The sequence below is a fragment of the Podarcis pityusensis genome, assembly GCF_964106645.2.
Source record: "Podarcis pityusensis genome assembly, chromosome: 11".
NCBI classification, from domain to species: domain Eukaryota; kingdom Metazoa; phylum Chordata; class Lepidosauria; order Squamata; family Lacertidae; genus Podarcis; species Podarcis pityusensis.
In genome coordinates, this window is record NC_138036.1 from 45,423,461 (window position 1) to 45,447,873 (window position 24,413).

Sequence of the window (24,413 nt, forward strand, 5' to 3'; positions counted from 1 at the left end):
CGCACAGGCTCCGCGCTGCCCAAACGGTCTGCCCACTGCATCTCCCTCCCCCCAGCTATAGGACAGCTGAGTGGGAAGAGGCAGGCAGACTCCAGAGGCCCCGTGGTGCGCCCTGCCCCTATGGGTGGCTCGCACCGCCCCAGGCGCCCGAGCGGCTTCCTCCGCCGCTGCCTGTTCCTCCTAGTAATCAGCAGCAACACAGCTGTCGGGAGGTTGGGGTAATAATGATAATAATAATAATTTATTATTTATACCCTGCCCATCTGGCTGAGTCTCCCCAGCCACTCTGGGCGGCTAAGTAAGCACTGCCACCTCAATATGTCAGCTGCTACTTAGCTTACATTAAAATCGTAGGATTGCAGAGTTGGAAGGGACAACGAGGGTCATCTAGTCCAAACCCCTGCAATGCAGGAATCTTTATGCCCAATATGGGGCTCAAACCCACAACCTGAGATTAAGAGAATCATACTTTACCAACTAGGAAGAGATACTTAACAGACCTGGAGAAGGCTATCAACTTAGCAAAAGAAACTGGTTTGATCATTTTAGAAGTCTTCCTTATTCACAAGCCAAAGGCTTGCAACTAGAGAATCACAGAGCTGAGGGAGATCCTGAGAAGACATTCATCCCTGACCCAATCATACAGTAGTACAGTGGAACCTCGGGTTGCGAACTTGATCCATGCGGGAGGCACGTTCGCAACCCGTAGCGCTGCGTCTGAGCACGCACGGGTCATGATTTGCCACTTCTGTGCATGCCCAAAGCGCAATTTAGCATTTCTGCGCATGCGCAAGCGCCGAAACCCAGAAGTAACCCGTTCCGGTACTTCCAGGTTTGGCGCGGTGTGCAACCCGAAAACACGTAACCTGAAGAGTCTATAACCCGAGGTACCACTGTATTAACTATTAAAATAAAAGCTTCAATGGTCTGTGTTTAACATAGAGATTACTTAAATTAACAAAAAAACAAAAAAAATCTGTCCTACTGTATCAACCTATGCAGGAGTGAATCCATAGAAGACTGGAACACCGTTATAAAACAAAGCATGAAACAAGGATATTGCAGTACCAAAGAGTGGCAGGTGTTTTAATAGTAAATCCCACTTCAATCAGAGTGGCTTCATCCTTTTTGAAGTTCCCAAGACTCAAGGAATCACAGGGAGGGGGAACCCCAAAATTCAACATTCCCCTGCCCCTCCAGATCAGAGCCAGATTTGTAAAGATCTTACATCTCGGGATGTAAAGGGGAAAATAAAAGTTGCATTCTATATGCACATGTGATTTTCTTACAAAGAAAGGACGTTCCTCTTGAGCCTTATGTGCTTCAAAGAGGCTGAGAAAAGCCTGGCAGCTGCTTCAATGTAAACTGAGGACAAACTGAAAGCGTTGATTGAGGCAGAGGTACTCCACTTCAAGCATTTTCCAGCCGCTAAGGACTGAGCATTACTAAAAATAAATGAAAGTGGGTTTTGCGCCTTTATCGTAATCCTCAACTGATATGAGAAGCCAGAAGGAAATGTCTCCACAGAAGTGGTGCATGTTTCACAGAACTGGTCTACATACACAGGCACGTGCTCCATTCTTTGGTCCTCTCAACCCCAAAATGAACATACTTTTCAGAGGCAACCTCCGCCTTCCAGATGTTTTGGGACTACAACTCCCATGATCCCTAGCTAACAGGGCCAGTGGTCAGGGATGATGGGAACTGTAGTCCCAAAACATCTGGAGGGCCAAGGTTGCCTATGCCTGAGTTAAAGATTTTTAATTTTTTTAAAAGGTTTCCCCTGGCTGCTAAAAACACATCTCTATACCAGATGAGCCTCAGGGGGCAGAATTCATAAGTGGGAAGCAACAACTGATGAGGGCCTCTCCCTAACTGCTACCTACCCCATCTCAGACAGTATGGAAACCATGCAGAATGGTTTCCAAAGATCTTGGTGCAGAGTCAGGTTGATATGAGTATAAATTGTCCTTCATACATTTGTGGATGGTGTGTTGGGGCAAATTGATAAGAAACCAGACACCTTTGCTGTATATCAGCAGAAGAACTTCCATTTAAGAATGCAAACAGATACTTGTAGGGTGGGACGGGAATTTTCAAAACCCATCTTGAAAGAGAGATTAAAATTCTAAGTCCTTTTTGTTTTGGAAGCCATCTTTTTATTATATAGAACTACTTTTTTCTTTGCCACTTAGAATGCTGCTCCACTTTTAAGACAGGGCTGAGACGGCCATGCAATTTCATCTAAGAAAGGACAGGGATTTCATGCTATTCCTAGATATATTTTGCTTTCCTGAATCTAAAACTAAAATGTTGTCTGTTGTAATGCTAGTTGTGACTACAGACCAAGACTCCAGGTTACTTTTATCAGACTTATATTTCATAAAGAAAACCCCATATTATATTTGCCATTCTCTTCTATTTTTAGGCATCTCTTTTTGGCAAAAAGGAAACAAATATTGATAACATAGATAGGGATTACTCTCTGCACTCTGTCTCTAAAGTTATATTTTTCCTAGGATAGTTACCATACTTATTGTCTATGGCCAATGCACTCAGTAAAATACATCACCACAAAACTGCTCATGAGAGCTACATTTATTTTATTTTATTCAGATTTCCTCTATAGACATGAGCATTCCAAAAATGCTGCTTCCACCTTGAATTTGGAGAGGTAAACTCTTGCCCATTCTGCAAAGTCTCAGCAACTTTTCAATGTGTCCCTCCACTAAATTTGTTCATTTCCAATACATTTTTGTTGTATTTCAGCAGTTCAATGCTGCAAGTTTATAGAAAACTTTTCAGATTGATTTTCAGGTTAACCTGTGAAGAATTTTGAAGATTTAGATTTGTTTTGCTTTTCATCTGCACAAAATATGAAGGTCCTGTTCTTCTAAGTACCTCTGAAACATCAATAGCGTTTTAATTTATTAAAATTAAAACTGAAGGTCTTGGGGGGACCTTTAAAAAGACGCTAAAATAATAAAAGGAGGATATATATATAAAAGATATCAGGGGGAAAAAATAAATGGGCTTATTTTAGCTTTAAAAAAATAAAAATAAAAATGCAGAACTATGATAATATGGAGAAATGGCTTTCAAAGAATTTAATTAGCACAAAAGTTTGTTTAACCAAGTGCAAAATCACCCTTAAAGCTCCAGTAAAATAACTTAATGACATGAAAAATTGATTATTTTATTACTAATCTGTTGGTAGTGTTTGCTTTAAAGTACAAAAGAACCTCAGTTCCCGAATGCCTCCGTTGTTGTATGTTTCAGTTCTCGAACACCAAAAACCTGGAAGTAAATGCGTCCGTTGTCGAACGTTTTTCAGAACCCGGACATGCGACATGGCTTCCACTGAGTGCAAGAAGCTCTTGCAACCAATGGGCCTCAGTTTCCAAATGGATTTCGGAAGCCAAACAGATTTCATTAGAGAACCGAGGTACCACTGTATTAGGATACTCTACTGTTCAACTGAAAAAGGATTGATGACTTTAAAAATGCTTGTAAAAATATCTCTTAAAAGAGTTAAATAAATCCTAGGATAATAGTTTCACTACTTCATCAGAACTTTCCTGATGAATAATAGAACAAGCACTTGGCCAAAAATACACAATGATAATTAAATAAAGTATTATACATTACAGGATATAGCTTTATTTATTTATGGAATACTTTAAATTAAGCATGACGGTAAATAGATAAAATGCTTGGTGTTTTTCCCCCCTGTGCTATGAAGTTAATAACATTTCTTTGAAAAGATTTCTGCCAGAAGATTACACTGAGCAATAGTAGGCACACTATGAAATCTAAAATTTGATCTTGAGGTGCATGTTATGTTGCTTCAGTGTGCCTTTGGGCTGGGGCGTGCTTTGCTTCATTTCTCTGTACTTCTCAAAACATCTTATCTTTCCCGCTCATACCATCACATTTATTATACCTCCAGCCCTTGAAGAGACATTTCCAGCGCCTTTTCATTCAGTGGTTGTGACTCAGCGTCGGAATTCCTCAGGTGGCAATTCTCTAAATAGTGACAGACTAGGGAGTGCAACTACCTAGGTGGAAGCAGGATAAACTGGGCTAGAACTTCACTAAATACAGAAGACAAGAAGTTAGTGCAAAGGGCACTCTGTTCTGAAGATGGCTCTGGTTAGAGGACCAAGAACTAGGGAGCTACGAAGGATGCTAGCCATGAGTCAGAAAGGAGGGGAGGCTATTGGGTTATTGTTTTTATTTTTATTATGTATTTTGTGGTTTTATATCTTGATTTTGTTCTGTGAACCACAGTGAGACCCCCGACTATAGGGCGGTATATAAATTCAATAAATAATGATAATAATAATAACCCAAACTGGTGGAAAACTCAGTAGATACAAATACCAGTCTCTTATGAGGTAACAGCTGAACACTTAAGAGTAGCTTAAAAAGGGTTGAGATGCCTTAGATTCCACAAGCAGGTTCAGGAGCTACTAATATTAATTCCTGCATTTATAGTTTATTTCAGCGGTAGGCAACCTAAGGCCTGGGGGCAGTATGCGGCCCAATTGCCTTCTAAATCCAGCCCGCAGACGGTCCGGGAATGAGAGTGTTTTTACATGAGTAGAATGTGTGCTTTTATTTAAAATGCATCTCTGGGTTATTTGTGGGGCATAGGAATTCGTTCATTTCCCCCCCAAAAAAAAACAACAACATATAGTCCGGCCCACCACATGGTCTGAGAGACGGTGGACCGGCCCACAGCTGAAAAAGGTTGCTGACCCCTGGTTTATTTCCTTGAGAAAAGAGAAGTAACTTGCATCCTGATCAGTAGACATCTGGATGTCTACACACTGCCCAGAGCAGGGCTGGGCAATATCAGCTTTTCAACATGGCGGTGTATCGCCAGCCAAACATATACCAGCGATATACCGCGATGTTGAAAAAACAAGATGCACTGGCCTCTGCCCGTGAGACACCGGGTGAAACTGACCCAGCTCTCACCTTCAGGCGGTTTCACCCAGGGGCTCGCGGACTGGGACAATGCAGCATGTTTGTGCAGCTCAGCTGGGGATTGCGAAGGTCCCCACCTCCCAGCTGAGGCAGCCCCAGTGCTCTCCCCGCTTGCATGCAAGCTGGAGGAGCATCAGGGCTCCTTTAACTGCTCACTTCTGGGAACGGCAACTGCGCTCCCTTCAGCTGAGCAGTTTCACAGTGTCCCCCTTCCCGCCGCTCGCTTGCGGGAGCCAGCATGGGCTGGGGACTCCTTTAACTGCTTGACTGAGGCAAGGGCAGCTGCACACTCTTCAGTCAAGTAGTTTAAAAGATGCAGAGGGAGGAAAAAGCTGTATTGGCACCTTGCTTGTTTCTCCCTCTGCGTCATATGATGGCAGAGTGGGATGGCGGTTTCACTCAGTGATACATCTCTGGTAAAGGTAAAGTGCAGGTGGCGCCGTGGTCTAAACCACTGAGCCTCTTGGGCTTGCTGATCAGAAGGTCGGCGGTTCAAATCCCCACGACGGGGTGAGCTCCCGTTGCTCTGTCCCAGCTCCTGCCAACCTAGCAGTTCGAAAGCATACCAGTGCAAGTAGATAAATAGGTATCGCTGTGGCGGGAAGGTAAACGGCATTTTTGTGCACTCTGGTTTCCGTCATGGTGTTCTGTTGCGCCAGAAGCGGTTTATTCATGCTGGCCACATGACCTGGAAAGTCGGCTGTGTACAAATACCGGCTCCTTCAGCCTGAAAGCAAGATGAGCGCTGCAACTCCATAGTCGCCTTTGACTGGACTTAACCATCCAGGGGTCCTTTACCTTTACACATCTCTGGTGAAACCACCACCGCCACTCGTGAGTCCCTCTGCTAGCAGTGCCTGCTGGTGGAAGGGACTCTTGACTCCCTCCAGTGGATGCTGCTAGCAGAGGGACTCAGGAGCGGTGGCGGTTTCACCAGTGATATACCGCTGAGTGAAGTCGACATTGCGGTCTGCTCCTCATAGCGGTCCTGGGCAAAAAATCGATATATCCCCCCACAGAGTTAGGAGATATGTGACTTAGAAGTTTGGAATGGATGCAAACCTGACACAAAGCCAGAGACTTATACTAGATGTGAACATAGGGTGGTATCCATGCATGGACTACTCATGCAGTGAGATTTTCCTCTCACTGCTCCCACCCCCCACATCCCCTAAACCTGTTCTGAGGGTTCCCCCAACCCGCCAAAACAAATTTAGGGGGTGCAGTAGCACAGAGCAGGCAGGAGACAGGGGAAAGTCTTACTGCAGACATGACCAAACTTGGCCCTCCAGATGTTTTGGGACTACAATTCCCATCATCCCTGACCACTGGTCCTGTTAGCTAGGGATGATGGGAGCTGTAGTCCCAAAACAGCTGGAGGGCCAAGTTTGGCCCTGCCTGTCTTACTGTGTGAGCAGACATTGTTTCATGTACGCAACAACTTAGGTGAATCCTACTCAAAGAAAATGGCAGTGAAACACACATTTATGTGAGGCACCGTCAACTTACTGGACAGAGATTATATATGTAGCAGATATATAGCAAAAAGCCAAGAAGCAGATCTGAAGGAATAAACAAACAGTAAATAAACAGGGCATTAGAGATGTAAAAAGAAGCAATGAGAATTGCCATTTGCTTGGGTGTGTCTAAAATTTGTTTTATTTCGTTTAGGCACATTGGAACATTAGCTTGTTTCACCTTCATCGTATGTGCACTATAAAACATTTAGCCAATTGACACAAAGTTAACTTACAATTACGAGTAACTGCTCATAGAAGAAATGGAAGTTAAACTATCAGTGCTCCTTACCTGTCTTCACTGAAGCGACGACCAATCAAGACTTTGCATTTTTCTTCGGGTAGACAAGCAGCCAGAAGGGGTACAGTTCGTAGTACTCTACTTTCCTTCAGTTCATATGGTTATAAAAACAAAACAAAGAGATTTACGTCATTTTTTGAACACACGCAAAACTGGATTTGCCTGTATTATAAACCTGAAAACACTACGACTCACAGGATAAGGAAGAAAACCTCTAAAAACCATTATCCCTTGGCAAAATAATGGTATACCTATCCCCAAACAATTGGGTCCAACCTATTACCAAGCAAACATATACCTGAACTTGAAAATGTACAAAGAAGGAAAACAAAAATATTCAGGAAATGAACCACATATACCTATATTTGTATTTACAGTATTTGTGCAATGCCCAATAATGTGTGTTGATTGGGAGATGTGATATACAGTATAACATAGCTATTTCTAGCTGACAGAAAAAATAAAGTGAAGGAAAGTTATTTCACACTTAAAATCAGAAATATCTGCAAACCAATAATCAAAAGAGCTACAATGAAAGAAAGGAAGTATGTACTAAACAGCACTATTTTTCTCATCACAGGAGAAAACAGCAAACAGCTTGAGCAAACACAAAACAAGTAAGCCTTAGCATATAAGGTTAGAGACTGCCACAGAGGTTGGTAACAGCTTCTAAAGTGACTGAATTTCACAGGGCTTAAGCCAGTTTTCACTTGCGTTATTTCCTGTTTGCTGAGCTAACTTGCTAGTTGAACCTTTGCCTTTCCCACAACCTTCCTCACCTCTGCTGGATGCTGGATGATATACAAACAGGTGGAGACTTTCAGTGGGTGGACTGGCAAGAATGGACACAAACACACCTTCTCAGGACGCCTATAGGATAGAAAGGAGTAGAAATATGTATATTTATATCAGGAGTTAATGTATAATGCAGTTTAATTATGTAACAAGTGCCTGAGTGCTTTTCTGCTACGTTTTAAAAAACCCAAACAACTGTGTGGTTCTGTAGGCGCTCTAAAACAAGCAAGCAGACTCTTAGGTGAAAATTCAGAAACACTGAACGGTTGGAAATATTTGACCAAGCATAGTAATTTTTAAATGTGCCTGAACACACCAACTTCCACAGATATAAGACCATGTGTTCAGAAACCATACCTATCATTTAGGGTTAATCTACAGAGCACTGCTTCTGCCCTTACGTTTGTCATTGGGGATTGTACAAAAGAAGAGCTCAGAAGTCTGCATCTACCATTCATTCATTCTTCACACCAGAGAAACTAAATGAGGATGAATGGTTCCAGCAACGTGTTCAAATCCTTGCCACAAAGGTCATCATGTAGCTTTCAGCAAGGCAGCATCACTCAGTATGGCACAGATGTCAACACATTGTACTGCCTGAGGTGGAATAGAAAATAGCATCTTCTCTCCCAGGTCTTGGAGCATAGTATCCAAGGTTGGCCAAGTTCTCTTCCTCCGAGATGGAAAATCCCACAAGCACTTCCTCCCAGAAGTGAATAATTACATCAAAAATAAATTATGTAACTCACAATTTGCTCACTTTTCATAACACACAAAATCACTCTGCCCGATAGCAGGGTCGGCCCTGATAGTCCTACAGAAAGTAAGTCCATAGTGTCTTAGACATTCTTCAATTTATATCCCACTTTCTTTCAATGGAACTCCAAGTGATGTACACAGTTGCTATGACTTTGTTGAACTGTATTAATCATTTTGATAAATAATTTCTGATATTTTCTGATATTTTGAATTACGATGACTTTACGGAATTGCACTAATCATTTTGATGAAATTTGTTGTTAATTTGCTTTATTGTGTTTGACAGTATAGCGGCTGTGAGCCACTTTGAGCTCAGAATTTGTCACTGGAAAAATGGAATACAAATATTAAAATCAAATATAAATCTCCCACCCAGGCACAGAACAGACACAGAGGTATTTCAGCAAGGTATTAAGATTCTGTTGTACATCTGGAAGGAGCACCTATACCTCTGAGGGTCTTCTATTTTTTTAAAAAAAATAATATTTATTACTTTTCCAATAATTTAAACACTACAAAAAAATAAACAATACAATACAATACAAAAACAGTACATAACACTAACACATTAAACTAACAAAACAAAACAAAACAAAAGCAGTTTAAAACACATCAAACAGTTTCAATATCTTATCTTTCATTCACTTATTTCAATGACCTCCTCACACCTCCCTTTTTGTATTCCACTTCTGTTAATTGTTTCAGCAATTCCTTTCCATCTTCCTTTGCTTTCTATCCTTTAATTATCTTAACACATTCTAACCTTATTTTTCCCTTTAATACCCTTTAATCTATTTATACTTAATTCCTTATAACATTTCTACTAAAGCCATATAACTTCATTCCAACATTTTTCTAACATTCATTAATTTTACAGTATTTCTGTAAATAGTCTTTAAACTTTTTCCAGTCTTCTTCCACCGACTCTTCTCCCTGGTCTCGGATTCTGCCAGTCATTTCCGCCAATTCCATATAGTCCATCAACTTCATCTGCCATCCTCTGAGGGTCTTCTAGTACATTTGCCCAAGCAGGAGGGGGTGGTACAAAATGCTGCAGATGGCAGATCTACAACTTTCCAGCATGGGTTTTTAGGAAGCACAGAAAGAGGTATGTTTGAAATTGACATTCCTTCCCCTAGCAGAAGTGCTTCCACTCACCCAGCAGATTATTTGGATCCAATCCAACGTCTGTAATATTAGGAAGCAGATGTTTCTGATTGAATGATGGCAGCTCATTTGTGATTCAATCAGAAGTCATGTCACATATTGAAGGAAATCAATTTCACTAAACAGTAAAAGATACTTAGGAGTTCAACAGCCCAAAAGAGAGAAAGTGAGAGAAAGCCAAACGCAACAAAGTCTGAAGATCAACACACACCTTATGAATTCCTATAGTAACTTCTATAGTAACTGCACATTTTCTGTTCAAATACAATCTCATTAAAGAAACATCCAGTGATGTTAACTATTTATGCTTATACTTACATTAGACAATTAAAATTATATTTGTTTACCATTCTAAGAATTCAAGTAATCTCAGCTTGCAATTATGGCAACAGGCAGTTATTATATGTTCATAAATTATCTATACATCTCCCCCTCCCCAACATATATTATTCAAAACCAAAGATCTAGCATGAAGATTTGCAAGAAGTCAATTCACTGTTTTACTAACTTTTAGAATATATGAAGAAACGGCACACAATGGCTCTTTTCTGTCTCTCATACACACAAAATCAATATTAAATAACATGATTTAATCAGTAGTGTTGAGAAATAATCCATTAATGAAATAGCAGTATGAATCAAACCTTCCGCTTTGCTCAGATACTTGGGAGGATTTCATGGTCTCCTAAAAAAAAGAGAGAGCTGGAGTTCTCTAAACATGCATTTCCATTAAGTGGCCAGATAGCTCTGGAACCCAGACAGGCTTGACCTTAGGTAACTAGGATTTTGTAGATCAGAACCACACAGAAACTAACTGGCAAGCAGAAATCTTATTCACACTACTGCAATGTGTTCTTATCCTGGCATAAGCCCCCAGCCCAGTCAATGCCTGGCTTGCACATTTGCTAAGGGCAGCTTTCACATAGATGGCTGTGGTCATCAATTTGAAATGTTACTTAAGCAAGGTAAAAAAAAAAAAAAGCCAGGAGAAGTGGCAATGCAACAGAATGCCTAGTTTTTTCAGGGGTGTGTAATCCTTTTCAGATAAGCCATACGCTTGGACTACGGATCGCACAGAGCTGTCCTCAGAATCTCAGTTACTGAGGTTCCCAATCCTGGGAGAGGATTCTAATTGCATTCAGAACTTTCCTTCAGAGCACTGTGGTGAACATGGGAAGGTCTGAAATGGAACCAGCAAGTGTGGGGCCACAACTTGTATACTCCAGGTTTTAAGCCTACACACATTTGCCTTGAATGCATGGATATGGATAATGTTGAATAAGCCCCTTAACTGCTCTGAAGAGCTCCACTAGATGGTATAATGAAGGTGTCATGGGCCCAGAGCAGGAATCCTTAGAGGCAGAGTCTTCTGACAATGGAAATGCTGAGGAGGAGATGGATACTCTCAGTGGTCAGCCCCATGTGGAGTCACACTCAATGGAACCTGTATCTCTTCTCCTGAACCCCAAGGAGACACTCCTGGCATCAAACTCTGATTCTTGGTCCACAGGCTCCTCAAGAGGTTCGGGAGAGACCTAAGGAGAAATCCTCACAGCTTGAAACACCAGGACATAGAAGAAGGCAACAACTGTGAAGAAAGACACCAGGCCCTTTTACTGGCCAGATATAGCATTTGGGGATACAGTCTCTAGTTAATGAATACCTAACCCAGGATTTATGGATCTGCCAGTTGCTGCAGGACACCACATGGATACTTTCCTGCCTCAGCTGCAGGATTACCGTATTGGCCCGAATATAAGCAGCACTCCCCCCCCCCCCAATTCCGACCGTGAAAAGTTAAAGTGCGGCTTAAATTTGCGCCCTTACAAAAAAACTGGCTTTTACAATATCGCTGTTGAAACAGACATATGGTAAAATGGGGGGGGGGGGAATGTTTTATTGCCGAATTGCGAGTTTGAGACTGTTGTGCAATCTATTCTAATGTCATTCATCACTTTCCCCATATTTTACAGTGCAGTATGGATTTTTTAATCTGCAATTACGGTGCAACAAACAGGCGTTTAACTCACTTGTGGGTCCTCTCTAGTGGGCACTCTCTAGATTTTCTTCTACATTTACCATTTACAGGTGTGAGTGCCTGCAGAATTTCAAGGGAGCGGCTTATATTTGGGTATAGTGGTACCTTGGGTTAAGTACTTAATTTGGTCTGGAGGTCCATACTTAACCTGAAACTGTTCTTAACCTGAAGCACCACTTTAGCTAATGGGGCCTCCTGCTGCTGCCATGCCGCCGGAGCACAATTTCTGTTCTGATCCTGAAGCAAAGTTCTTAACCTGAAGCACTATTTCTGGGTTTGCAGAGTCTGTAACCTGAAGCGTATGTAACCTGAAGCATATGTAACCTGAGGTACCACTGTATTGTCTTTTTTTTTATCCCACCCCCCTTGAATTTTAAAGGTGCAGCTTATTTGCGGGTACGGCTTATATTCAGGCCAATATGGTACTAACTGTGATTCTGAAATCCTCTCCATGGTTCTTCTCCAAGGTCCTGATCCTGCTATGTCTCATCTTCCTGTCTCTCTGGAATCCTGGGACTACTTCCTCGTTTTGGCCATCACTTATCCATGGTGATGGCCGTCCTCATGGATCTGGATATTAAGGACAGGTGAAAAATGTCTTCACCACTGTCACCTCCACAGAGTAGGCATTCAAATAGGCTCTAAGTTGTATTTGGCTAAACCAGGGATGAGAAACTCGTGGCCCTTCAAATGCTGTTGGAGGAACTCCCTTCAGCCCCAGTTAGCATGATGTAAATTCGTAAATTCTTTGGTTCTAAGCTTTGGTCTATTGTCCGAGTGCTAATTCTTCTAATATAACTTATCCTGTGGCAAGTGAGTTAAAGACTCAAAAGGATATGTGTTAGTTGGGTTCTTGAGTACAAGTACGCATAGTAGTATTTCTCATTTGTGCCATCATTTTTGTTCTGTTTATGGTCCTTGCTGAATTAAACAGCACAAGCACACCAGAATTTCACTCTCCTAGAAATTCATAGTGAGGGAGTTTCAGATGCAAGTAAGCTACATAGCATGGCTGGCTGGCATAGCCTGGAAAAACTGGCACAATTTCTGTTACGTGTATCTAAATTCCAGGGAGAGTAGGAAAGATGCAATCAGACATAACGATGCACCACAGACAACACTTTTCATGGTCTTATATGGATTGTAAATGTTTCCCTGAAGTGGTATGAAATGGCCAGAAACAGTAGGCATTTGGAATTCCTCTACGGTGGCATAAATTATCAGGATTTGGGCCATCATCAGCCCATGGGCCTTATGATGTGGAGGCCTGTTCAATAATATTGATCCCTGCTTCCTTCTCACTGCAGTAAATATTGATTAAAGCCTTTGTAAATTATACAGCTTTCAGTTGAGCCAATTCTAGCTTGTAATAGTCAGGTATGATGACATTCATAGATAAGAATTTTATATTCTCCCCCACTCCTGAAAGATTTTTCTTCCATATGATATAATATGAATGTCAAACAATGATAAAAAGTGTGTCCTGTTGTGTCCAACCAGTTTCCATCTTGTTTCCCTTCCTTTCAAGTGAAGCCAGAAGGCTCCCTGTTGTGGAGATTCCATCTAAGATCAGCATAAGTGCAACAGTCATTCCAACACTATTGTTTCTTTTCGTTCCATCTTCATCGTACATGTTTGATATGTGCAGAACGCCTGGCTGATGTTGGCAGCAAGATGAAAGCAAGTGAAAATGAATCCAGGAGATAATTTTGGGCCATATTCTACGCAAGGCTGCCTTCAGTTGGAGGCTGCAGCCAATTCCTAATACTTATGAGCCAACTGTTTTAATTGGCTGTTTTCTCGCATTCCCTTTTTTCTGTTCAATTTGTGCTTCTGCAAATTTTAACTCTCTAAGCTACCTTGGTCCTTGATTGACAAAAGGGTGGGGGTATGAACATTAAAAATAAATACATAACACATAAGAGCCATAATGAATTATTTGTATCTGTCTACACAGCAAAAGAGATAGGGCAGATCCTATCCCTGTTTCTCAGAAAGGGAATCTGAGGAATTAAGGCAAATAGTTGTGACAAAAGACAAAGTTCTAAGATTACTGACAAATTAAAAATGGACAAATCATTGGCGTTCTCCTGAGTTCTTTAAAGAACTGAAATGTAAAATTGCTGATCTTGTAACAAAAATGTGCAACTTATCTCTAAGATCAGCTTCCATACCCAAGGACTGTGGTTGATGTAACATTAATGCTTGAAAAGGGAACCAGCCAGAATCTGGAAAACAATAGGATGGCTAGCTTAACATCTATTCCAGGAAAAATGGTGAAAAGCTTAATAAAATATAAAAAGCCTATAAAAGAACAAGACAGGCTGAAGCAGAATCAGCACGGCTTCTGTAAGGGTAAACACAGTCTCGTTAACCTTTTACAGATTTTGATAAAAGTATCCCACCTTATTTCTGTGATCATAATCTGTTTTAACTGGTTTTTACTTCTGAATTTTAAATTGCTGTAACCTGTTTTGGGATCTATTGGTGAATGGCAGGTCATAAAATTAATACAGTGGTGCCTCTGGTTACATACGCTTCAGGTTACATACACTTCAGGTTACAGACTCCACTAACCCAGAAATAGTACCTCGGATTAAGAACTTTGCTTCAGGATGAGAACAGCAGCAGCAGGAGGCCCCATTATCTAAAGTGGTGCTTCAGGTTAAGAACAGACCTCCGGAACGAATTAAGTACTTAACCCGAGGTACCACTGTAATGATAACAACTGTTAAATATCATAGATCAGCCAAGCAAAAACATTTGAGAAGGGTGCGATACAGGGGTTTGGATTAGATGATGCTTATGGTCCTTCCCAATTCTACAATTCTATTCAAGGCTGATGAGGGGTGGAGTTTGGGAGGTGATATGGCCGGAGGAAACTTCTGAGAGTGAACTAGAAAGTTCTGGAAGGCCACATGAGGAGTCCAAATCTGAGGTTCCTAGCCCATGTTATAATTCCTTCAGGAACTCTGTAAATATTTGTGCTTGAAAGTTTGGGAAGTGATAAAAGCCTTCTCTAAATGAGCTTTTGTGGCTAGTTTTAGGAAACAGGAGTAGTATATGTGTGCTAATCTCTCAGTACAGCTTAACCATCTAGATCATAAAATGGTTTTAAGCACCAAAACCCAAAGGGATAATCCTGGTTAGAACTCCAAAGGATGTTTACTAATTCCCATCTTCATATAAATATTTTCCAACTGCAAACTCTATCATTAGGACACTTTTCAAACACAGTTGCATATGGCTCTTTTGAAGCTGGCAGTAAAATAATATGATCACAGGTGTACAGAAAAACAGAAACTGGGGAGAAAAATATTCAAAGCATTTCTTGTTTCCAATGTAATAACCATCAGAAAATTATATGAAAAGAATGGGGGAGAAATCAGAGTTACTGAATGATATTTCTTGTAAAAATTAAAAACAGGCATAGAAAAACACTGAAACAGGTGCTCACAATCTTCAACTCAATCTATTCATAGGGATATAATATGCATCTAATTTCCTACATAAGAATGAAATTGTAGATCGTTTTTTCCTCTTAAATGAATGATTCAATAAAGTGTGATATTTGAAAATGAGCAGGGAATTCTCTAGAGAAAGCCATCCATTTTTAATAATCCAATTGCCCAAAACAAGAGGCTTGTGTGTTTCAAATGCAGATGATGAGTATGAGTCAGAGTCAAAGACAAGCAGGAGAGTGAATTAACTGTTAAAAGTTCTTTTATGTTGCATCAAGCTTGCCAATCTGCCACCTCTATCATATCCATTCTCAAATCGTCATTTGAGACATATCGCTTCACTTTGTGCCCTGTAGATTTGGAATCACTTTTAAGATTACTGTCATTTTTTGAGCGGGTGTGTGTGTGTGTGTCCTGTGCGAGCTACAAGGAAGCAGCCATAGTGCCTGAAAATGAAGCCCTCGCAATCATACTTGCAAGACTACCATTACATACACAAGGGGCAGAGGAGGGGTTCCACTAGTTGGGTCTGCTCTTGCAACCCCTGCTGCTCCCCCTGCCCACATCCACATGTGTTTGGGCAAGGTCTGAAGCAGAGATCCTGCTCTACATACATGGGCATCTGGTCTGCATGATTTGGTTCTAAATCATGATGGGAGCCAACTGCAACAGGCACGTTGGCACTTTTTCCTCTCATGCCGGTGGGCCTGCTCTCACTCAGATAAATTGCCCCCACCTTACTAAACAACCCTTTGCCCAAAGGTTTCTTTTCCTTTCCTCTTATAATTCTAGCCCTGAGAATCCTGCAGGGGGACCTTTGTGAGGGGATAACTAGTAAGTTGGAGTCTCAGACAGGTTTTCTTTAAATAAACAATAAAGATTTATATAAGGCAAGATAGTATATAACACACATGGATTAAACTTAGGTTTCTTCAAGAAAAGAGTGTGATTTCATTTTAATTCTTCCTCAGTTGTATTTGAGTTACAATGGTACCTCGGGTTAAGTACTTAATTTGTTCCGGAGGTCCGTACTTAACCTGAAACTGTTCTTAACCTGAAGCACCACTTTAGCTAATGGGGCCTCCTGCTGCTGCTGCGCCTCCGGAGCACAATTTCTGTTCTCATCCTGAAGCAAAGTTCTTAACCTGAAGCACTATTTCTGGGTTAGCGGAGTCTGTAACCTGAAGCATATATAACCTGAAGCGTATGTAACCCGAGGTACCACTGTATAGGTTTGGTTCCTTCATACGGTGATACTTTCTTTCGGTTATCCACCCCCTTTAACAAGCCTGCTCCTGAGGTACTTTAAGTATTAGACCAAAGGGCTTTCCATATCACCTCCCTTCACTGGGTCTGGGAGTTTCTTCTTTTCCTTGGAAGAATCTCTCCCCTCCAGACTAGATTTGAGTCCCAAGTAGGCTGTTCCTTTCCAGCTCCTACTTCTCCTGGCTCAGCCTCTGCCTCCCAGTAAAATTTCGGTCTATTCCTCCTACAGGACACCACACTCTGTCCTTCACAATACGCTCAGAGTGGAAGTTGTTTTTTGACCCAGAAGCAACTCTCTCTCCCATTCATTATATCTCAAGCTGTCTCCCTACCTATCTTCTAACCTCTCCAACCTCAATTCCAACCGTCCAAAACCAACCCTCTTAACTCCCTCAACTCCTTAACCAACCCCCAACCCCTAACTACCTGTCTCTCCTCAAATCCTCTCCTTTTAAACTCTCCCTCCTAGAACCACCGCCAATCAGAGGCTGCCATTCATTAACCATTTGCTGGTAGAGAAAGAAACACTTGTTGATTCAACCTGTCCAGCAAAACCAACTTTTTCGTCACACCAACACATTTAAAACAGATTCTTCCTTTCAGACTTTCCCACCAGTGAATGGCAATAGGCCACCAAGCACATCCTCACTGCTCCCTCATGAGATGAGAATCGTGTGAATATGAATGATTGAACAGGGCCAGAGACAGCCATATAAACATACAAAAAAAAGGTATACACAGAAAATTTGAGCAAGGCGGTGATTTGAGGAAGATGGTTAAAGGGTGGTGGTCAAGACTAATGGCAGAGTAGTCTAGATACACTAAGGTTTTCTGCAAAGTGAATTGCTATTCACTTAGATGTCTAGGGCAAATACAGGAGAAGGGTTTCACATCTTAAAAGTTCAAAGAAAGGAACTGCTTGCTGTCAGTCAGGATTCAACGTCCATTTAAATGTTGGTTTCCTTTTAAGCAAAGAAAAGGGTGACAACTAATGCCAGCTTTGATCCTGATTCTTCTCTCATTGACACCTAGCCTGACATCATCAATTCACTTCTCATTACTCCCAAAGATCCATCAGATTGTAATGATTTTCAGTCACAACTCAACAATTCCAAATTGGGACAAATGTGGCAAAATGTCTGAAAGACACTGGCTACAGTAGTAGAGTGTCACTTACTGACGTTAATAACAGAAGACACATAAAAGTACATCCCCACTGGAGAGGCCTTTAAAGCAGCCAATATATTTCCTGATGAGTTTAATATTCGTGCTCAACTTTTAGGACATCAAAGTCAGCTAATGAACTCTTGGGAAGGAAGGACGGTATTAAATTACTTGAGCGGCTGCATTAACTATCTACATCAGGCAGGGAGTACTGGTTGTAGGACCACAGGGTGAAGCAGACATTATCGTACTGAGGCTTACACAAAACTCAGATTTGGGATGGACCCTGGGATTCTGGCTACAGCTATTCCCCTTATTTCAATAATTATAACTGAGGTGATTGAGAATACCAAGGCAAAAAGCTTCTTTGGTGTTTCTAAATGGGTAAATGAAGGGTCTACAAGGCACACAATTACAAGCCCTTGAAAGGGGAAGGCAAGGTTCCTCTATCCCACCCTGCAATATATTTTATGATGGCTGGATAGAACTTTCCTAAATAAATAAGACGAGCCCCTGGAAGTTCTTAGTCTCAATTCAATGCAAGCTCTTCCTAGTTACGATTGGGTAAGTAGCTCTGAGGCTACTGGAGACACAAATCTCTGTGGATATAAGTAAGCCTCATTCCTGACAGTAGAATACAGAAGAACCACATTTCAAGCTTATGATTAAATATAAGATACACTAGATAAATCATCTCTGCACAATAGGGAGCATAAATATATATATGTCTTTGGGCTGCATTTTAAAATGTTATGAGGGAGGAAGAGAGACAGATGTCTGGAGGAAAGCAGAATCTGCACTGAAGAGCAGGCCACAGCCGACAAAGGCCAAGGTGTCCATTAATTCAGGCTTGCCACAAATAGATTGCCATCAGCGACTGGGGCTGGCCCAAGGCAACCATGTGGTGCCTCGGTGCCTCTGATTTGCATCATAATCTGCAGTATGTCTAGCTCTTTAAAAAGAGAAAACGTTCAGTTCTGTGTTCAATGAACTCAGCAACTTAATACTTTCATGTCAGAAGTCTCCTGATTTGTTCTGTGAAGACATCTGTTGTTTGTATCTTTTTTGAGTTGGTCAAGACTCAGTAAATTGGGGATAAGGAAGCTCTGGCCCTCCAGGAGACCTAACTACCTGTCAGCACCAGCCAGCAGAGCCAATAGTCGGGCTGATGTGAAATGCACCCATACAGAAAATTATGATAATCAGAGGATTGATTCTGAGTGCAGTCCAGAGATAATCTGGAAGCAGCTTTAATCTTCTTCTATTTACCTTTTCCTAGCTCTGAGGCCCTCCTGGGGAAAGGTGCAAAGTAATTAGCTATCTACATTTGCTGCAGAAGCAGCCAATAATGTCTTAACTTGCTGTCCACAGGTGGAGGTTTAATGCATCCCAACAGCACTGGGGAAAAACATCATTAAAACTTTTTGTAAGTCTTCCATAACTCCATACTCCAGGTGAGCTTCACCCATGATAAGGTGTGAATTGCCATGTGAGCTGCACCTATGGTGCCACAACCATATTTTGGAGAAAAAGAAGGAAAGATAAATCTGTACAGAAAGTGAGGAAAATAGGTAGCAAGTCAAAGGTTAAAATAGTATGTAAGAAAAATATAAAAGCGGGTAAAGGTAAAGGGACCCCTGACCATTAGGTCCAGTCGTGGCCGACTCTGGGGTTGCGGCGCTCATCTCACTTTATTGGCCGAAGGAGCCGGCGTACATGTGGCCAGCATGACTAAGCCGCTTCTTGTGTACCAGAGCAGCGCACGGAAAGTTATCTTCCCGCCGGAGCGGTACCTATTTATCTGCTTGCACTTTGATGTGCTTACGAACTGCTAGGTTGGCAGGAGCAGGGACCGAGCAACGGGAGCTCACCCTGTCGCAAGGATTTGAACCGCCGACCTTCTGATTGGCAAGTCCTAGGCTCTGTGGTTTAACCCACAGCGCCACCCTCGTCCCATAAAAGCGGGTGACTTGTTATTAAATACAGTCATACCTTGGAAGTCGAACAGCTTAGTTCTTGAACATTTTGGCTCCTGAACGTCTCAAACCCGAAAGTGACTGTTCTGGTTTGTGAACTACTTTTGGAAGCCGAACGTCTGATGGGGCTTCCAACTGGCTGCAGGAGCTTCCAATGTTATTTGGAAATAACAAATATGTTATTTCCACAAGCTTCTAATCCCTGCAAAATCCAATGGTGAATTTGCTATAGAATGGCAAGACAACCAGCTATTTGTCTGATCTGCTTTGCAAAGAACTAGCACCCAGTTTAGATACTGATAGAGTTCAAAAGCCAAATTTATTTTATTCACTCTCACAACCACGAACCCCTTTAAATTCATGACCATTTCAAAATAAATTCTTTTTTTAACTAAGCTGCCTGCCAGCCGGCCATTTCCTGCAAACTTGGGCAGCAGCAAGAAGAGCTTGCAACATTTTTAGGTCTCCTGATTAAGGGCAAGGTTATGCTGAAAAAACAAAAGCATCCTCTTGTTCCTGGGAACAAAAGATAAGGCTGTGCATACTCGCACAACAGCATTTAGGTCATAATTCTGAGGCCTTGGGATGCCATGGCACGCCACCGCCCTTTTGCAAACATGGTTTTAGGAAAAGGTGGCTGATCCTGACAATCTGAAACCATGAGATGATGGGTCCCAATTAAAATTTAAAACTAATCTAGACCCAATCAAAATGGAGTCCTAATTAGTATGTCTCAGTCAGGCCCACTTCAAATCTAGCCTGGGGGAAGATTGCCCATCCATCGCTGCAAAGAACAAATCGTAACACATTATTTACTCGAACATTATGATGACAGAAAATCTGACTAAGCATTTCTTCACTCTTCCATTCCAATGACCATTTGATAGAAAGGGAACAGAGAGGGGGAAATGGGGAGAGAATTAAATAAAGAATAGAAAAGAACTCTACGTTATGGGTTCTATTGGCTCATTTAAAAAGAAAGGATTTATGCGGGTAATTTCCATTAACAAATTGTAATGCAAGTTGCCCACAAGTAAAAAGGGAACAGTGTTATGATTACTTGAGTTATGTCTATATTTTAATTGAATGGCATTGGACGACACCAAGAGCACTAAAAACCAATCTCATGCCAGGGACATTTGCTAAAGTTTATTGTTTTTTGTTTTTAACTTAGCGGGGAAAGTCAAGAACTAATGAACCTTAGTGTTGTCATTTTTAATGCATCTTGCTTAGTGGTGTGAGTTGACTTAGTGGTGAGCACGACACAAGATACTTATTGTCTTCATTTTGCTGAACAAGGTGTAGTGCTAATGGTATTTAAACGTAGCCATTAAGAACAATTCATTAATGAAGACTTTAGAGGATGTTTCTGTTCTACACATCACCACCAGCACCTGCATTTCTAAGAGCAGTGTGAGTTATCAGTCAGCAGTTTGTGGATTTTGATGGCAGCAATATTCATGCTGTCAGATACCTTTTTCAGAGCACCAATAAAATAAAATAAAATAAAAATCACAGAAAGGGAATTGGCTGAAATTCCTAGTTCCCCTCTCAGAGCTCATATGAACACAAACGTACCTTGGTTTTCAAACAACTTAGTTCTCGAACATTTTGGCTCCTGAACGCCGCAAACCCAGAGGTGACTGTTCTGGTTTCTGAACTATTTTTGGAAGCCGAACGTCCAACGGGGCTTCCACAACTTCCAATTGGTTGCAGGAACTTCCTGCAGCCAATCAGAAGCTGCACTTTGGGTCCAAATGTTTTGGAAATCGAACAGGCTTCCAGAATGGATTCAGTTCAACTTCCAAGGTACGACTGTACCTGAGAGCATAAGAACAGCTTTGCTAAATTAAGCCAAGTGTCCAGTTTCCATTTCTAACCAATGCCAGTCTCTGAAAGCAGTGTCTATATCATGTCATTTGTCTCCAGCATTAGGTACTTAGATGTATACAGCTCATGCACATGGAATGTTCCATTTAGATATCAAATCTCATAGCCCTCTCCCCTCTATGTTTTAGGCTGAAATTCTGTACCCACTTACTTGGGAGTAGACCCCTTTGAACTCAACAGGACTTATTTCTGAGTAGATAAGTAGAGCAGCTCTCCCCATCCTGGTGCCCTCCAGATGTTGTTGGACTCCAAGTTCCATCATGCCTAGACAAAATGGCCAATGGTCAAGGATGATGGAAGCTGCAGTTCAATAACACCTGTTGTATAGGATTTTACCACTTCCTTACTCCCTGCCCTCCCAGGTGTGCAAGTTCCTTTTTTACACCTTAAAATAAGACCCTATAGAAATGTTTTGAACCTGCTAAACATCCGCTGATACTGCATCTTGAATTCAAGATGCTTCCTGCTAAAGAGAAATTTTAATCAGGGCTATAAACTTGGCAGACATTACATGTAAAATAACCTCATGATAAGCTGATGGAATTAACTTTGCGATGGGCCTCCTGAAATAATTAGAACTCCAGTCTTTGCATGGCAAAGTTAACAGCTAAAATAAGAGAACCTAATGGTGAAGGTTTTGTTGAAGAATGGAAATCCTTCTCAAATTATTCAAAGAAATTTTATTATATGATGAACACATGAGCAGGGTTTGAATGATGCGCAACAGAAGGGATTAAAGATTATAATAGTTAAGGTTTAAGAGATAGAAGGTAGGGTACAGCAGAGGGAGAGAAACAAACACCATAGAAAAGGGGGTGGGAAGTCAGAAAAAATGTTTTTTATTATGTATTGAAATGTACGTGTTAAATTTTGGAAAACTTAATTAAGAAAAACTTCGGGGGGGGGGGGACCACTAAGCAGTGTTTCTTCAGAATTTTGAAATGGATGCCTTTGTGCTACTTTCCAGTCGCTACCAATTTCTTTGAACGATGCCACACACACTCTCTTCACTGAAACTGATATAACAGGTGTAGTCAACCTTTGGCCCTCCAGGTGTTGTTGGACTGCGGCTTCCGCCATGCCTGACCATTGACCATGCTGGCTGGGTCGATGAGAGCTGGAGTCTAACAACATTTGGGTGGCTGCAGGTTAACCACAGGTCTGATATAGCAAAAGGGGTGGGGGGGAGGTGGAGAGAAAAATCAGAATATGATTCTCAAGTGGTATCAACTAAAATGGAACAGAAAGTGACAGAGTATAGAAGAGACTTTTTTTAAAAAAAAATCTGATCTGCATAATATGAGGAATACGTACCCAAACATTACTTTCTACTACTGTACATGGGACATTTTAATTCACATAGGTCTGTTGGATAAAGAGGTCTCAGTATTTTATGCCCTCTAGTGGTAATAGTATATTTGGGAACTGCCATTCTATTTCTATAAAGGTAAAGGGACCCCTGACCATTAGGTCCAGTCGCGGACGACTCTGGGGTTGCGGTGCTCATCTCACTTTATTGGCCGAGGGAGCCGGCGTACAGCTTCTGGGTCATGTGGACAGCATGACTAAGCCGCTTCTGGCGAACCAGAGCAGTGCACAGAAACGCAGTTTACCTTGCCGCCGGAGCAGTACCTATTTATCTCCTTGCACTTTGACATGTTTTTGAACTGCTAGGTTGGCAGGAGCAGGGACCGAGCAACGGAAGCTCACCCCGTCACGGGGATTCGAACCACCTACCTTCTGATCGGCAAGTCCTATGCTCTGTGGTTTAACCCACAGCGCCACCCGCGTCCCAGCTATATTTCTATAAATACACCTTATTTAAAGCAGCAGTATGACTATTTAGTCATTTATTAGGTGAGAAACTTCTCAAAAGCACCTTCTGTTCCAGTATTAGGTCAGCATCAGTTCACTTTGTTTATTTCCCAATTTTCTCGAAAGCAGGTTTAAAGTAGTGTTGTGTACACTACTTTCCCATAGAAACTCAGAATTTAGTATTGGAATGGACCGCAAGGGTCATCTAGTCCAACCCCCTTTTCACCCAGTGTGGGGATTGAACCCACAACCCTACGATTAAGAGTCTCATGCTCTACTAACTGAGCCATTCCATCTCTGGAATATGTTCTTAGTTTCCCAACACTGACATACCAACACCAATCAAAAGCGACTTGTAGCTCACGTATTTTCTTCTGCAAAAGAGAATGGAATTTTAAAATATCAGGTAAATTATACACTGAATTCCAACTGAGTTTAATGGGACCCAAGTAATTAAAGGACATCAGCACATAACTTTGAGTTAAAAAACACTGCTTTTCATTAAGCTGGAGCTAGAATTGCCAACGTTTTTTTAATGACCTGTACCTTCAGCAGAACTTGGAGAAATTAGGCTGATGGAGTTTCTTTCCTGGAACAGATATAAAATACTGGAAGCACTGTAGCTGCTTAATTTCTGCATATTAAGTTGGTATTAAAAGGGACAAGACTAGGGCCAGAAAAATGAGGCGTAGGTTCTGAAAAATGAGTATTGGAACATGTGTGCAGACAACTTACATATATTTCAAGTAGTTGGAAATCTTGTAACACATTAAAAGCTGAGTGTCTTTATATGCTCTGAAATTACATTATATACTGAATGTGTGCAAACTAACAATAGAATAGACCTACTTGCTTTACAGGAGAATAATAATAGATCTTTAGTATCTATACTCTACTTGAAATTATTATTTTTATTAGATTTCTTAGCCGCCCTTCACTGTAGAGTCCCAAGTTTCAACTATTTTAAAATCTATTAAAATGAATTACAGTCAAAAGCAAAGAGCAAAATCAATCTCAGGCTAGGGGGAAAAGGTGTGTATTTAGCATACAAGAAAACTACACAACGAAGGTTATACATTTTTATGGACTTCTTTTTTTAACCTCAGTGTACCACCCTAGAGAAGGTCTTATCCCTGGATACCATCTATATGCCTTACCCCTGGCACTCAGAAACCAGTAGAAGGGCATCTACGGATTGGGGTCAAGTGAAAGAAGCCACTTTCTTCCACAGAAGCCCATCTGTGTATTAATATAATACACAGGTACTCATTA

The 24,413-nt window shown here is 41.3% G+C and overlaps 1 protein-coding gene across 1 annotated transcript in view; it reads right to left on the bottom strand.

Moving 5' to 3' along the window:
- The window catches only part of DTWD2 (DTW domain containing 2), a 91,161-nt gene that overhangs the window by 48,266 nt on the left and 18,482 nt on the right, over positions 1-24,413 (bottom strand). Inside the window, exons 2-3 of the mRNA XM_080973124.1 lie at positions 7,590-7,680; positions 6,802-6,896 (exon numbers count right to left, since the gene is read on the bottom strand). Coding sequence (XP_080829250.1) covers positions 6,802-6,896; positions 7,590-7,680 — 186 coding nt within the window. The remainder of the gene's footprint in view (positions 1-6,801; positions 6,897-7,589; positions 7,681-24,413) is intronic.